The following is a 14,475-nucleotide window of genomic DNA, read 5'->3' on the forward strand; positions in this document are numbered from 1 at the left end:
TTCTGACCATTTTCTGTATATGTGGTGCTAAGGAATCGAACCCAGGGCCTCATGTATACGAGGCAAGCACTCTTGCCACTAGGCCATATTCCCAGCCCCCATACGTAATATTTCTGCAAACATAATATGTTTGTTTATAGGAGTGAAAGGCTATCTAATAATTGCTTATTTCCTGTCACTGTGGGAAACTTGTGGGAGGATATTTTGGAGTATATGAGTCTATTGCTTGATCTAAACACCCCCGCCCCCTTGCTATCCATGTACAGTGCTATCGCTAAAGATTAACTGGACAAATGCCAGAGGCTAGTGGCTCATGCCTATAATCCTACATATTTAGGAGGATCAAGGTTGGAAGCCAAACTAGTCAGCAAAGTCCACAAGACTCCATCCCCAATTACCCAGCAAAATGTAGAGCTGGAGGCGAGGCTCAAATGACAGAAGACCACCTAAGCAAAGCAAGTAAGCTAAGAAAGCAGGTGGCCTTGAGTCCTGAGGTCAAGCTCTGGTAGTGGCAACAAAATGTCAACTGAACCAATGATTTTTCTTTTTAAGCAGAGATAAAATAATTGTAGCCTGAGGAACTTTCTATGGATTTTCTATTGCCAAAGGCCCAAAGGTTCCTTTAGCCATTACTGTCTTATATCCAAGGGAGCATCAATGATGAGTCAAATTAAGGGGATGTGGCAACATTTTAATGTCGGTTGTCACAGTCTGGTGACCTATGCTGTTAGTTCTCCTGAAGGATAGGCTGTACCTGGTCTCCTTTGGGAAGGCGGTCATTTTCCAGGGCTTGCTTCCAGCTGGAGCCATCAAAGTCCGGAGTCTGGATGTTGATGAATGGCACCCCAAGGTCCTTCTTCCCCTCATGGTCCTCTTCCCCTTCTCCCTCTATATCACTCCGATCCTCCATGGCCCGAAGCTTCTCCAGGCGCTCCCTCTCCGCCTTCTCCCTCTCCTGGCGCTCCTTCTCAGCCCGCTCCTTCTCCAGGCGTTCCCTCTCCCGGTCTTTGCGGCCCCGACGCCCACTGGAGGGGACCTGGCGCTGGTCATCAGCATCATGGGATACCTCATCCATCCCTATAGCAGGCATCTGGATTCCTTGCTTCCGGTCCCAGTACATGAGGATGGTCTGGATATCCTTCAAACACAAGTCATAGAGTTTAAACTTCTGGGCCAATTGCCTGTCACTTTCCTTTAGGAAGTCCCCTTCGCTGTCCTCTTGATCCTGAACAGAAGGAAATCCAGGCATATTGAGATCTCCCGTGAGCTTCTTTTTCTTACTGGGCTCTTCCTTCTCAGAGAGTACTTGCTCCCTGACAGAAACTTTCCTTTCTACTGACTCCATCTTGGTATCGAGTTTGGTGGCAGCTGGAACCTAGAAGACAAAATACACAAACCATGGTCAAAACCATTTACTAAGTGTGAACAATCTGCAGATGGGAACAGCAAGGGGACATTTTATTTCACAAGGCCTCAGAATTCAGGTTTCTCTTGGTGCTAAGGTTGTGCCTAAGAACCAAGGTCATCCACATGTTCATCTCTCCCCTGTTGTAGATCTGCTTGGGCCCTGGCACTCTTCATTTTGAGAAAGGCTCATAAGGATGTTAACATGCAATCCTGGCCAAAAGCTGCTGTTCTAAAGAACCAACAGGAGAAGGACCAGAAAACTAGAGTTTTGGGGACCTGCTTTTCTTTTGTCCTGAGGATAGCCTGGGAACATCATGGTTCAATCAAGTGTTGACAATCCTTGCTCAGGTCACAGTCACCTGAGCAGAGAGCAAAAGAGGGAAACCTAGCAGTTCTCACTTAGACATTTCAGCAGTTTCCAGAATCAATCATTAATGCACTAATTATTCTGGGTGATTTTTCAAATTAAGAATTGAACTTGGTTAATTGCAAGATACAGTTGTTTGCATTCTCCCTCCTGCCTCCATAAACAGCACCACACAGAAAGGGTAGCAGCAGTCTGCACATTCCTCCCTAGGCAATCCCTCTTGTTCTCACCTGAGAGCTGACACACTTCTTGCAGATAAGCATCCTCAATTTGTGCCCATCTTGTATGCGCTGACCATGTTCTTTCCTGTACTCTCTCTGATTGGGACCCATGGATGTTAATGCTTCTGCTCATGTATCTACTTACCTGTTGTCATGACTTCTCACTCTTCTCCTTGGATCAGCCTCATCTTGTCTAGAAGTCTGGCTTTAGCTTTACCCTTAGACTTCACAGGGCTGATGCAGCTCTGCCAATACCAGATTCTCACACCTCTCTGCTATGGTCCTTTTCATATTACAATGGGCAGAGATATGACTGCGAGGCCTGCAAGGCTGACAGACTGGTGGCCTTGCATGCAATGATAGGCTATTCTGTAGCATCTTTCTGGACTAATGTCAAGGAGCACACTAGTCTCCAGGGATTTTGGGGCTCCCTGGAGGCAAATCTTTAATATCAGCCTATTAGTATCATCCAGGAACTTGCAGGATAGGGGCTGAGGACAAAGCAAAGCTATGATGGATAAGACACAAATGGAACTGTGACTTTGTCTCTGAACCATGGATAGGTTCATCTCTCTGGTCCTTGCTGGGTGAATGGGATGTCAAACTGTGTTGTCAGAGAAAGCATAAGGCCAGCAGTGCGTACTTATCATTGCTGGGCCGGGTCATTGTACCTTCTGCCTTACCACTAAAATCCAAACATGGTTGACCAGTTTTCTGGTGAATGGAAGATGCTGGATTGGTTGGTGGGTTACAGTGGTTGCCTCTCTGTGCCTGCCATTTGGTAAGGAGCTGAAGGATGCTACCTGTTTGTTTGGTGGTGGTGGTGGTTTCTTCGCAGGGGGCTCCTCCTTCACAGGGCCCTGCTTGGGCTTTTTGTTCTTCCGTCTCAGCTCATCTTCTTCCTTTTGTCGCTCCAGCTCCTGCTGTAGCTTCTTTTCTTGCATCTCCCTGGCCAGCCTCTCCAGTTCTCTTCATCAAGCCAGAGAGAAGAAACAGTTAAGGAACTCCAGCCTCAGCCCCTGCCCTCCTGGGACTGCCAGATGAGAACTTTCTTAGGCATGGAAAGAAAGAACAAAAGTAAGAAGGAAGTAAGGAAGGAAAGGAAGAGAAAAGGAGGAAAGAAAAGAAAGAAGGAAAGGGGCCACATATATCTTTGGATGAACACTCTCTTAGTTATGTTTGCCTAGATTGAGATATTAATTGTATTTACTTGGATCTTCTTTCATAGAAGAGAAAAACAAGGACTAGAAATAAGTTTGATCCTTGAAAAATAACTTTCAAAGATATCTCTAGTGTTAGCACAGATGTAGCTCAGCCTCTTATACAGTCACATCTGCTATTCAGACAATGGTATTTTGGATATCAGTTCTTATCATGGCTAGTTTGGAGCCATGATGCTGGGTCTGAAAGTCATGTTCTCTTTGCTCTCCTTTCCCGACTGTTGTGTATTTAACATGACTTAAGTACCAGAGATGAGCACCATGAATGAACAAGTGATGAACAAGCAATGGGCACCATGTATGAGTAAGAAGTGAGCCAGCATTTCTGAAAATAGCTAACCCATCTATCCTTTCATCTCTAGGAATCTCTGCTCACTGAGGCAAACTCATCAATCTACACACACACACGTGTGTGTGTGTTTATGGGTGTGTGTATGAGTGTGTGTATGCAGTCAATGCTCGAAAGAAGCTGTGTGGAGTAAGAAGAGCTTCCTTTGCTATAACCCAAATTCAGGCTTGTCATGCCTCTAGAGACATGGCTGTTGCTACAGTGGTACAAGCAGAAGGGAGGGTGTGTGTATGGGGGCATAAAGACTCTTTTGAGGTCAGTGAGAGGAGTCTGGTAGTTGGGAGGAATAAGTGGGGTTACACTGCAGGTGAGTGTTTCAGCTCTGGGTTTCCAGTGTTGGAAATCCCAAGGAGCGGGATGTTTGAAGATCTCAGGGCAAAGGAGACTTATGTACCATGGCCTGTGTGTAACTATGGCTCACCTGTATGTCTGAGAGAGTCTGAGCTGGCAGCCCATTGTCTCTGGGGTTCTTGATGTAGACAGGTCTGAGTTGTTTCCATGGGGTGCCCAGTGAGGGGACACTGTTTGCTGGTAGGAAGTCTGCCCTGAGTCTCACTGAGCACTGCTCAGAATGAAGACCACAAGTAGAGGCAGCCAGACCTCAAGAGGGATAGGCAGCACCACCAAAGGCCCAGAGGGGTCTTAGGAAGTGAGGCAACAAACTGAGTTCTGGGAGCAGCCATCACACCCATGTTAAGAGAGTGCCCTGAGTGTGGACACTAAGGAACACAGGCTGATAAGCCCCTCCCAGCATGCACTTCACAAGGAAGCCAGCAGGGACTGTGGGACAGCATAAGGGCTGGAAACTGCACCCTAGAAACTTCCCACTGGTCCCAAATACCTATGCTTGCTTGGCACAGGTATAAAGTATAAATACCAGAAGAAGAGGAGAAGAGAGATACTGATATACTCTCCTAGTCTTGCAGGGAGGTGGGTCTCTGGGTACCCACCTCTTTTTCCTTTCTCGGAGAACCTGCCGCACCTCCCTGTCAAAAGCGAGCTTCTCTTCTTCTGTCAAGGCGTCATATTCTTCCTCATCCATGTTTTGGAGACGTAACTTCTCTTTCTCCTGAGCTTCCTTGCGTTTGCGGTCTATGAGGGGAGCAGAGAGAAGAAGGAAGTCAAAGCTGTCAGCCTAGCCAGGCTGTAACAGTGAGAGGTGGCAGGCGGACAGCTGCCATTCCTAATCCTTGCTGGGATTTCTTTATTCCCACTACTGACGGGGGCTCCATCTACAGTCAGCTGAATATGTTGTGTTTTCACATCCTAACCCTCAGAACCCATGGATGTATTTTCTATGGCAGAAGAGTGTTTGCAGATGTGATTTAAACTCAGGTCTGAATGTTTGGGTTCTCCCAGATTCATATGTGGATTAGCCAGTAGTATAGCCGGTGCAGAGGCTTCTCAGAGGCAGGGCTCTGCTTCACAGAGACAGCATGATTACCATCAAACCACAATCCTCAGATCTCAGGGCTACTTCCAAGTTGAGAATTGCAGTAACATTACTCTATGTTGTCTATGTTGTTATATGTACCTTTTAATTTAGTTATTGATTTTTTTCATAGGTGCAATGACAGAAGACAAGACTCCTGAAATCTCTGAGCTTTTTTTTTGTGTGTGTGCTAATCATGGGGTTTAACTCAGGATCTAGGGAATATCTCTGAGCTTTTTCTTTTCTTCCTTCCTTCCTTCCTTCCTTCCTTCCTTCCTTCCTTCCTTCCTTCCTTCCTTCCTTCCTTCCTTCCTTCCTTCCTTCCTTCCTTCCTTCCTTCCCTCCCTCCTCCCTCCCTCCCTCCCTCCCTCCCTCCCTCCCTCCCTCCCTCCCTCCCTCCCTCCCTCCCTCCCTCCCTCCTTCCTTCCTTCCTTCCTTCCTTCCTTCCTTCTTGAGACACAGCTCCACTTCTGGCTTTTTGGTGGTTAACAGGAGATAAGAGTGTCATGGACTTTCCTTCCCAAGCTGCCTTTATGCCATGATCTTCAGATCCTGACTATCTGACTATCTAGGATTATAGTCGTGAGCCACTAGCATCCAGCACTCTCTGAGTTTCTTTTCACCTCATCTGTAAAACGGGCATAATAATCTTAACAGGGTTACCGTGAAGATTTAAAACCAAAGTATGTGAAATATTTCCTATAGTGTCAAACACTAGAATGTAGAGTTGTGTTTTTTTTTAAGCTAACTGGTCCCTATAGTTTCCAAGGAAATGCAGTTTTCTTAAACCAAACCAGCAAGTAAAGCATCCCTGGAGTCAGGATGGCCCCCATGGTGAGTTCTCCTCAGGCCAGTGTAATAAGAGAGACGATGGTGTGATGTTTGGAGAGAAAGAGGAAGGTGTCTGTTGTCAGAGGGCTGGGTTCTGCTCATTACCCTTTTAAGTGGATGCTTCTGTTTCAGAGTCTTCATAGCAAAGGAGTCATGTGAGCCCCTGGCTGCCTCCCAGGGTAGGGGTAAGGTACTAAATGAGACAGTAAGTGTAAAAATGTCACCCATGCCCAGTAGATAATCACATCAGAGAAACACGTTTGGAAGTCTACGTCCCTGTGGAAAGATCTGTTAGGACTTGGGAAGGATAGCCAGGGAGGCAGGAGTTCTTGCCTTCTTGCTCCTTTTTGGCCTTCTCTTGGGCCTTCATGGCTGTGTAATCCTGGGCCATGTTGAGAAAGTATATATATTCCCGGCTGCCGATGGCCTTTAGCAGGCAGAGGAGGGTGGCAGGTGCATTCCGAGCAAACAGCGTATCCAGACTATCAAATACCACTCCTCTGTAGCAGTCACTCAGCTGAAATAATTGGAAAGAGCAAGACAGTTACTGTCATGAAACAAAAGAGAAGAAGAAAATAGCTAGTCTAGTCAGGTGCTGATGGCTCATGTCTGTAATTCTAGCAGTTCAGGAGACTGAGATCTGAGGACTGTGGTTTGAAGTTAGCCTGAGAGCAGGAAAGTTTGTGAGACTTATGCCAGCAAAAATCTTAACTCGTAAAAATCTGGAAGTGGAGCTGTAGCACCGGCGTGAGAGCACCAGCCATGAGTCAAAAAGCTAAGGGTCAGTGCTCAGGTATTGAGTTCAAGTCCCCAAAATGGCACCAAAAATATCTCTTCAGCCATAAAAGCTCTTTATGGCACATAACTATAGAGCAAAGAATTGATTCTGTCTCTGTAGAATAAAGGAATAAAGTAAGGGTCTGGGAAGATCCAAGAGGCAGGAAAATGAAGCACGAAGGAAAGATGTTCCTACGCACCCAACAGGTAACAAGGACAGCAGGAGCAGATGGGTCCTCCGCATTTTTCCTAGTGATCTCAAAGCTTTGGGGTGTGGTGATTGTGGTGATATTAACAAGTGAAGAACAATCTTCAACACACTGCGGGGCTTGTCAAAGTGGGCCCAGAGACAGGTGACCAACAGCCAGGAAGGCCGTTCCAATACAAGGAGATGCTTGTATTAGAACATACTAAACACTGTTCCATCTGGCTTTTATTTAAATGTGTAATCTTTTGGTCTCTGGCTGTGTGTGTGTGTGTGTGTGTGTCTGAGTTCTGGTGCTTGAACTCAGGGTCTTGGTGATATCCATAAGCTTCTTTGCTTAGGGCTAGTGCTCTATCATTTGAGCCACAGCTCTACTTGTGGCTTTTTTTGTATTTCATTGGAGATAAGAGTCTAACAGACTTTCCTGCCTGGACTGGCTTTGAACCACGATCCTCCAATCTCAGCCTCCTGAGTACCTAAGATTATAGGAGTGAGCCACCAGGCCCTGGCTGCTCTCTGGCTCTTTAAGAAAGCAATGCTTCATCAGGTTGCAGACTGGGTTTGGGTCAGGGAATGACAAGAGATCAACTCAATGACTGTTGGTGGTGAAGACACTCATCTTTCCTCTCCAAGGCGTCTGGGTCTGAGCAGCTGTGGGTGGTGGATGGCCCAATCACCAGTTACAGGACTGTGTGTGCGTGCTGAGGGGGCTTCCCTATGCTGGTGGGTGTGGATGTACCTGTATTCGCTCTGCCAAGATCTGTATGAGAAGTTCATCAGGGAGCACACAGCTCATCAGTCCCGTCTCCCCTCCAATACTGGCACTGACGCTGAGCCGGCGCTGCGTGGGTCCCAAGAAGAGAGGGCTGGAGGAAATCTGTTGTGTGAGAGAAAATTTGGGAGTCAGAATCCAGCTTTGTGCTCATTAGCTACACATACAAGCCATGTGTCTCCAGAAAGAGCCCCTAATCTATCCCCGCTACTCAACTGTGCCATGGGGACTGCACTGTAAAAGGGAAGATTCTGATCTTCCTTACAGTGTTGCTGGCGGCTTCAAATAGGAATATTATGGGAGGTTCTTCATGTCTTGCCCTTAGTTGTATCTGTTTGTACCTTTACTGACCACAAAGGAAGCTAGATATATTCTTTTTTTCCCCTCTGTTTTGGTGCTGGTACTGAAGTCTGAACTGGATCTCTACAATTTAAGCCATAACTCCACATCTGTGTTTTTGGTTTTTTTTTTTTCCTCCTGGCTAATTGGAGACAAGAGTCTCATGAATTTATCTGCTTGGGCTGGCTTCAAACTGTAATTCTCAAATCTCAGCTTCCTAAGAAGTTTAGGATTACAGGCATGAGCTACTGGTGCCCACCTAGTTACATTCTCCTTTAACTGCACTCAATCTTGCCTTTCCTGTATTCTCCCCTCTCATCCCCTCTTGGGTTGATTGTGTCACCTTATACTTCTTGAGGTCCTCCTTCCTTATAGACCTCTTATGCCTTTACTTCCTTTCTTGACCTTAGATTTGTTCATTTAACAAATACTGTGTTTTAATTAACCAATTAATTACTTTTGTGCCAGAACTGGGACTTGAATTCAGGACCTTGTGTTCACACTTGTCTTCTTTTGCTCAAGGCTGGCATTCTGCTACTTTAGCCAAAGTTCTACTTCCAGCTTTTTGCTGGTTAACTGGAGTCTCTGTTTAATAAGTGTCATGGACCTTTTTGCCTGGGCTGGCTTCAAAGCATGATACTTGGATCTCAGCCTCCTAAGTAGCTAGGATTAAAGGCATGAGCCACTAATGCCTGGCTAACTACTATTTTTTTCTGCCCTTCTTTTCAAACATTGTAAAGTCTACAGTCTCTTGATTTCACTTTCTACTTTAACTAGTAGTTACCTCATCTTTCTTCTATTGCCTTTAGCACATGCTAGTCAGCCAAAATTGTTCTCTAAGTCTGTGGGTGACTTCTTCATGACCTTCCAATATTTTTGCAGCCTGACTTAATGGTGATATTATCCTTTAGGTTGAACATAGGAAACTGCTGTTGGGAGTTCTAAAAACTTGAAAACTGGCCATTTCCAATGGTTCAACCTAATTTCTTCTATTCTCTTCTCTCATAGTTAATCTCATTTAAGTACAGATATTACAAGTGTGGTCACCTCCTTCATCAGACCTCATCAATGCAACTTGAGAGCGAAGGCCTTGTTGTCTTTATCTTTACATTGCCAGCACCCAACCCAGCACTAATACAGCGAAAATGTAATTACTGAGTTCCAGCTGGGTGAACACTAATTTCAGGAGTTGTGTAGGGATAGCGTTTAGTCTGACCCAGTCAGGAGACCTATAAGAGATAAAGGGTGCTGGCCTGGTTGCAGGGGACTGAATGAGGAAGGATCTGAGATACCCCACAGGGAACCCTGGTTTGTACCTGTGATGTTTCGGACTGGTGCTGGTGATGCTGTTTCTGTGACCCAGAGCCATGGCTGTCCGGTTTGCCTTTGCTGAGCAACAGGCTCCCACGTACAGTCTTAGTAGGTTTAATGTCCACCGTGGTCAAAGTCAGATCTGAGATAGGTTTAGCCAAGTTCTCACTACTCAGTCGTGGTGTTTGTCCTATGATGTTTTGGTTCAGAGAAGTATCCTGGGCTATTAGGAGGAGAGTATTTTTTATTACAAGTTACCTTAGAAAAAGAGGGAAATGCCAGTGAGGATGCCACATTGAAATCTCAAAACCTAGCTGGCTTATCTAGGTTGAAAGAAGAAGCTCTGCCCATTGAGACTGAATGATGGAAAATTGGACAATAGGGACTGAGTTGCTCTGTATCTACTTTCTCTTCCAGTCTAGGGGGTAATAATTTTTTTTTCTTTTTTCTAGAGGGTAATAATCTAATAAATTGCTGGTATACTCTAAGGCTGCCTTGGAAACCCAATACCTGACTTTCCAAGATTTTAGGCAGACTTCTGTAGATTTGATAACTAGGTTAGGGCCATCTCTCCCCTCTCCCCCAAGAGAACCACCTAATAACAAGCAAATACAGCTTTAAGATTAGTTTCTTCTTTTCCCTCCCAATTCTACTTCTAATTGAAATACAATCCTTCCAAAATTCTAATTATTTAAAAGGTATAGAATTAGGAATTATGTTGTGATTGTTTACATGAAGAAGATACAATTCTGAGCAGGTATACTGCTTGTATTCAACGTGATTTCCCACTGAACAGCTGTTTTCTCTTGCCTAGTAGGTTCTCCCGTGATCTGATGGAGCTGGATCCTTGACTTTTGGAAGCTGTAGACTTTTGGTAGCTATACCATGTTTCATTAGTGTGGGATCCAAAAGTTCAATTCATTTCCCCTCTAACAACCTGCCTTGGCCACAAAAAGTCAGGAAGAATGAGGTCTTACCAATGTCTTCTGCTTCTCTCATGGACTGCTCTATTGCAGCCCTGATGCAGAGCTCACGGGCACGGATGCCAGGGCTACTGTTGCTATCTGACATAGCTTCCAGGACAACAGAGTCAATGTTCAAGCAGGCCGCATTGTAATACTTGGCTATGCTGACAGCATTGGCTGTCTTTCCTGTGAAAAACACCAGGCATTGAGTTCTATGGTTCTCAGTTGTTCAATGTCCTAAACAGAAGTCTCTAGAACTCCCTATAAAGGGATTGTTGGTCTCCCACTCTCTGAAGCAACTGTTATGATTATGCTATAATTAGGGAAGATAATAATTACTGCAGTGATGATAATATCGTCACCAGATCTTTTACTTCTCACAACAAATCTAGGAAAGAGATACTGCTAGCTGGGCATGGTGACATATACATATCCTAATAACTTGGAAGGCAGAGGCAGGAGCATTGTAAACTTGAGGCTAGCCTAGTGAGACCTTGCTTCAACAAAAATGATACTCTTCGTACCATTTTGGAGATGATGTCACTCGATCACAGACAACTTACTATAGTAACTTTCTCAAAGGCACAAAGCTATCAATGAAAGTAACGGTATGACAGGCCTTCTTGGCTTTGGGGACATGCTTATAATCACTCTGCTGTGCTGGGTCCCAAATGAAATGACTGGTTTCTGCCCTGACCACACAGGTGTCATCTTTATCCTAGAAGCCACAAGTTTATGGAGGATGTGGCACCCTTGGTCACCTACCTGACATAGGTGTTCCATGGATGATAATGGCGATGCCTTTCCGGCTCTTGGCCATGCGACCTTCTGCAGAAATGTCAATGCCCAGGTGGCGAGCAATTGCCTTGCTCACAGGGTTGTTTTCTACCTCCCCGACCTCTTCTGCGGAGTGGCTGTCAATGCTCTGAATCTTGTCAGCTGTAAATTAAAGAAAAAACATATATGTGTATGTGAATACCCCCAGAGTTTACATGGTACTGATGTATTTTTTTTTTGTTTTTTTTAGTGCTTGAATTTAGGACTTAGGCATTATCTTATACCTTTTAGCTTAAGTCTGGCACTCTACCACTTGAAACACACTCTACTTCCAACTTTTTGGTGGTTAATTAGAGATGAGTCTCATGGATTTTCCTGACTTCACACTCTGGTCCTCAAATCTTAGCCTTCTGAGTAGCTAGGATTACAGGTGTGAGCCACCAGTGCCCTGCTCTTCTTTTTAGAGTGAAAAACCAAATAAAGAATGTTATAGCAGTACCTATCTGTGTCACAGGACAATGTTTCTTTTGGCTAATAATTTGTTCATTCCTATTAAAAAATAAAGATATCTGCTTCTAATTTTATGTGTCTCTAAACATTCCCCAGTCTGCTTAAAAATTCAAGCATTCAAATGAATACTTAGTCTAGTTACAATGTGAATAATTATGATAAGAAGAATATATCATATGCTATACTCAGCACAGAGTGAGCTGGTGGGTCGGGGCTTCCTAAGAGCCCATGTCTAGAGGGCAAGGCAGGAGTGATGCACTGAGAACCAATGCTTTGAATTACAATCCTCAGATCTCAGCCTCCTGAGTGGCTAGGATTATAGTTATAAGCCACCAGTGCTTGGCCAGATGAGACATTTTGTAGAGAAAGTTGATGAGCCATTGAATTTGAATTTGAATTTTTCCATTTCTTTCTAGAAAAAAATCTAGTCCCTAGATATTAAAATGTTCGATTACTTGGAAACATCACTCTTTCCAGGCTTTCCTCATCCTCATCTTCCTCTGGGTAGATTCTGGGGTCCAAGGGATTGTGCCGCTCTTCCATGTTGGATGTGAGAGAGATCCCTCGGCTGAGCGATGTCCTCTTCGTGCTAGCAGAGGTTCCCTGTTCTGATGTGTTTATATCTTCCTCTTCTGCCAGGGAGCAAAGGATGAGAACAAATGGAGGAGAGTTGGGAGGGGAAAAGGGAGATGGGGCCCAAATAGAAATACAGAGGAAGAAGAGAATCATAATACTGGCTACTACTACCCTGGATTATCCATTCTCACCAAAGAAGCTCTGCGGTCAGTTTCTCTGCACATAAGGGTTTTTACATTTTTACATTGATTTACATACCAAAATTGCACATTTGCTCAGAAAATTTGGAGAAGAAGTCAAGAATGATAAAGTTCAACTGTAAAAAGAAATGCAGCAGAAGTTTATAATACAGGAGAACTGCAATCTCTCAGATTTTTAATTAATTAATTAAGGTGGTTTTTTTTTTTTTTTTTTGTCAGTACCAGGGCTTGAACTCAGGGCCTGTTACTCTCATTTAGCTTTTGGTTTTTGCTCATGACTGACACTCTATCACTTGAGTCATGTCTCCAGTCTAACCTTTTTTGCTGGTTAATTGCAGATAGAGTCTCGCTGATTTTTTGGGGGATGGGGGCTAGGCTGGTTTTAAATACAACCCTAAGATCTCCTAGGACCACAGGTATTAGCTACCATGCTCAGCTTAGCTTTTAAGTTTTAAGAACTACAGTTTGGAGCATACTGCACATGCTCATCTATTGCTGGATCTCCCCCAGTAACTTCTCATGAGCTTTTCTCACACCAGTGTTAACATCACCTGCCATTGTGCTGGCACACCCCTTCTCATTGTCCCCTCTCCAGCAGCATCTCAGTGGGTACTAGAGCAAGACAATTGCTTTATTTACAAATGGGGTTTGAGCCTGAGACCTTGAGAATGGTAAGAATGTGCATTGAGGCAGTTGGCTTCCTTGGGATGTGGCCAGGGAAGCAGAAAAAGATTGCCTACAAGTTGAGGGCACCAGTGGTTCATGCCTGAAATCCTCGCTACTCACGAGGCTGAGATCTGAGGACCACAGTTCAAAGCCAGCCCGGGTAGTACAGTCCAGCAAAGCCCGTGAGACTCTCATCTCCAATTAACTACTAGAAAACCGCAAGTGGCACTGTGGCTCAAACGGTAGAGCATTATTAGCCTTGAGCTAAAGAGCACAAGGACAGTGCCCAGGCCCAGAGTTCAAGCCCCACGACCTGCCCCACGACCGACAAAAAAAAAAAAAAGATTACCAACAGTGAGTGGATGTTCAGTGGATGAGGGGCAGAGCCCACTGCCTGGGCTCCCTCCAGACATACCAGACTTTAGACCACTTTCCACTGGGCTAATTAGAGACAAATGCACAACCATGGTGTGTATGAACCATAAGAGCAACAAATACTTCCCAGCTCTCACAGATCCTTTATCTATCTATCTATCTATCTATCTATCTATCTATCTATCTATCTATCTATCTATCTATCTATCTATCTATCTATCTATCCATCCATCCATCCATCTACCTACCTACTTTATAAGGGTCCTGGCGTTTGAACTCAGGGCCTGGGTGCTGTTCCTGAGCTCTTTTGCTCAATGTTAGCACTCTACCATTTAAGCCACAGCTTTATTTCTGTGTGTTTTTTTTTGGAACTTAATTGCAGATAAAAGTCTCATGGACCTTCCTACCCCTGGCTGGCTTCAAACTATGATCTTCAGATCTCTGCTTCCTGAGTAGCTAGGATTGCAGGTGTGAGCCACCAGCACTTGCTAGTTCACAGATCTTTCATATACTGAAGTCCCTGATAATGATTATAAATGAGATGCATAAGGTACCTGGCACTTGACAGGTGTTCAAATAGTATTTGGTCCCACAACAGAAGTAATTTGAAGGGTTCAAGGCAGTTGCTGAAGCCAAGGGATTGCCAGGTCGAGTTCTTACCAGTCTCCTGTGCATGATTCTCCAAATACTTTGCCTTCATCTGCTCTTCTTTCGACTTCTTCATCTCCTTGAAGTACTCGTAGACTTCTGGGGGCAGCTTCTCCCCTGGGGTGCGGGGAGGCAGCAGTAGGGTATTATAGGAATCATAGCCTTTCAGCTGTCGCAAGATCTGGTAATGGCAAGAACAGGAACTGTTGTTGGTCTCACTGGAACTTTCTGCTCTGCTTACTGATCTCATAAAATTCCCTGTTCTTACCTGTGGCTGAGGTGTTTTGAAATAGTTTCTGCATTCTACAAGGTAGGTCCCCTTTTGGAGAGGTCTAAAAAGTAAAGCTGAATACTGAGCTTATGGGGATTTAAGATCTTTATTTTCCTTCAATCTGTCTTGGCATTTCACATGCAGAAAAAAATTTTCTTCTTCTTTAAAAAATAATGTATAGTATTTTTCTTTTCTTGTTTCTGGTAACCAAAGTATAGAATTCCATGATCTATTTCATGTTACATGTGCTTAAAAA

The 14,475-nt window shown here is 44.5% G+C and overlaps 1 protein-coding gene across 8 annotated transcripts in view; it reads right to left on the bottom strand.

Annotated features, from left to right (window-relative positions):
- Window positions 1-14,475, bottom strand: part of Hydin (HYDIN axonemal central pair apparatus protein) — a 261,224-nt gene that overhangs the window by 60,019 nt on the left and 186,730 nt on the right. For 7 of the 8 annotated variants that reach the window (XM_048355151.1, XM_048355155.1, XM_048355153.1 and 4 more), the window contains 10 exons: window positions 13,961-14,129; window positions 11,939-12,115; window positions 10,962-11,135; window positions 10,209-10,382; window positions 9,237-9,454; window positions 7,549-7,686; window positions 6,161-6,344; window positions 4,515-4,656; window positions 2,799-2,964; window positions 755-1,375 (listed from right to left, as the gene is read on the bottom strand). In XM_048355151.1, coding sequence (XP_048211108.1) covers window positions 755-1,375; window positions 2,799-2,964; window positions 4,515-4,656; window positions 6,161-6,344; window positions 7,549-7,686; window positions 9,237-9,454; window positions 10,209-10,382; window positions 10,962-11,135; window positions 11,939-12,115; window positions 13,961-14,129 — 2,163 coding nt within the window. The remainder of the gene's footprint in view (window positions 1-754; window positions 1,376-2,798; window positions 2,965-4,514; window positions 4,657-6,160; window positions 6,345-7,548; window positions 7,687-9,236; window positions 9,455-10,208; window positions 10,383-10,961; window positions 11,136-11,938; window positions 12,116-13,960; window positions 14,130-14,475) is intronic. The other variant, XM_048355154.1, reaches the window with a different exon arrangement.

Source organism: Perognathus longimembris, chromosome 10 (genome assembly GCF_023159225.1).
Source record: "Perognathus longimembris pacificus isolate PPM17 chromosome 10, ASM2315922v1, whole genome shotgun sequence".
Taxonomy (NCBI): domain Eukaryota; kingdom Metazoa; phylum Chordata; class Mammalia; order Rodentia; family Heteromyidae; genus Perognathus; species Perognathus longimembris.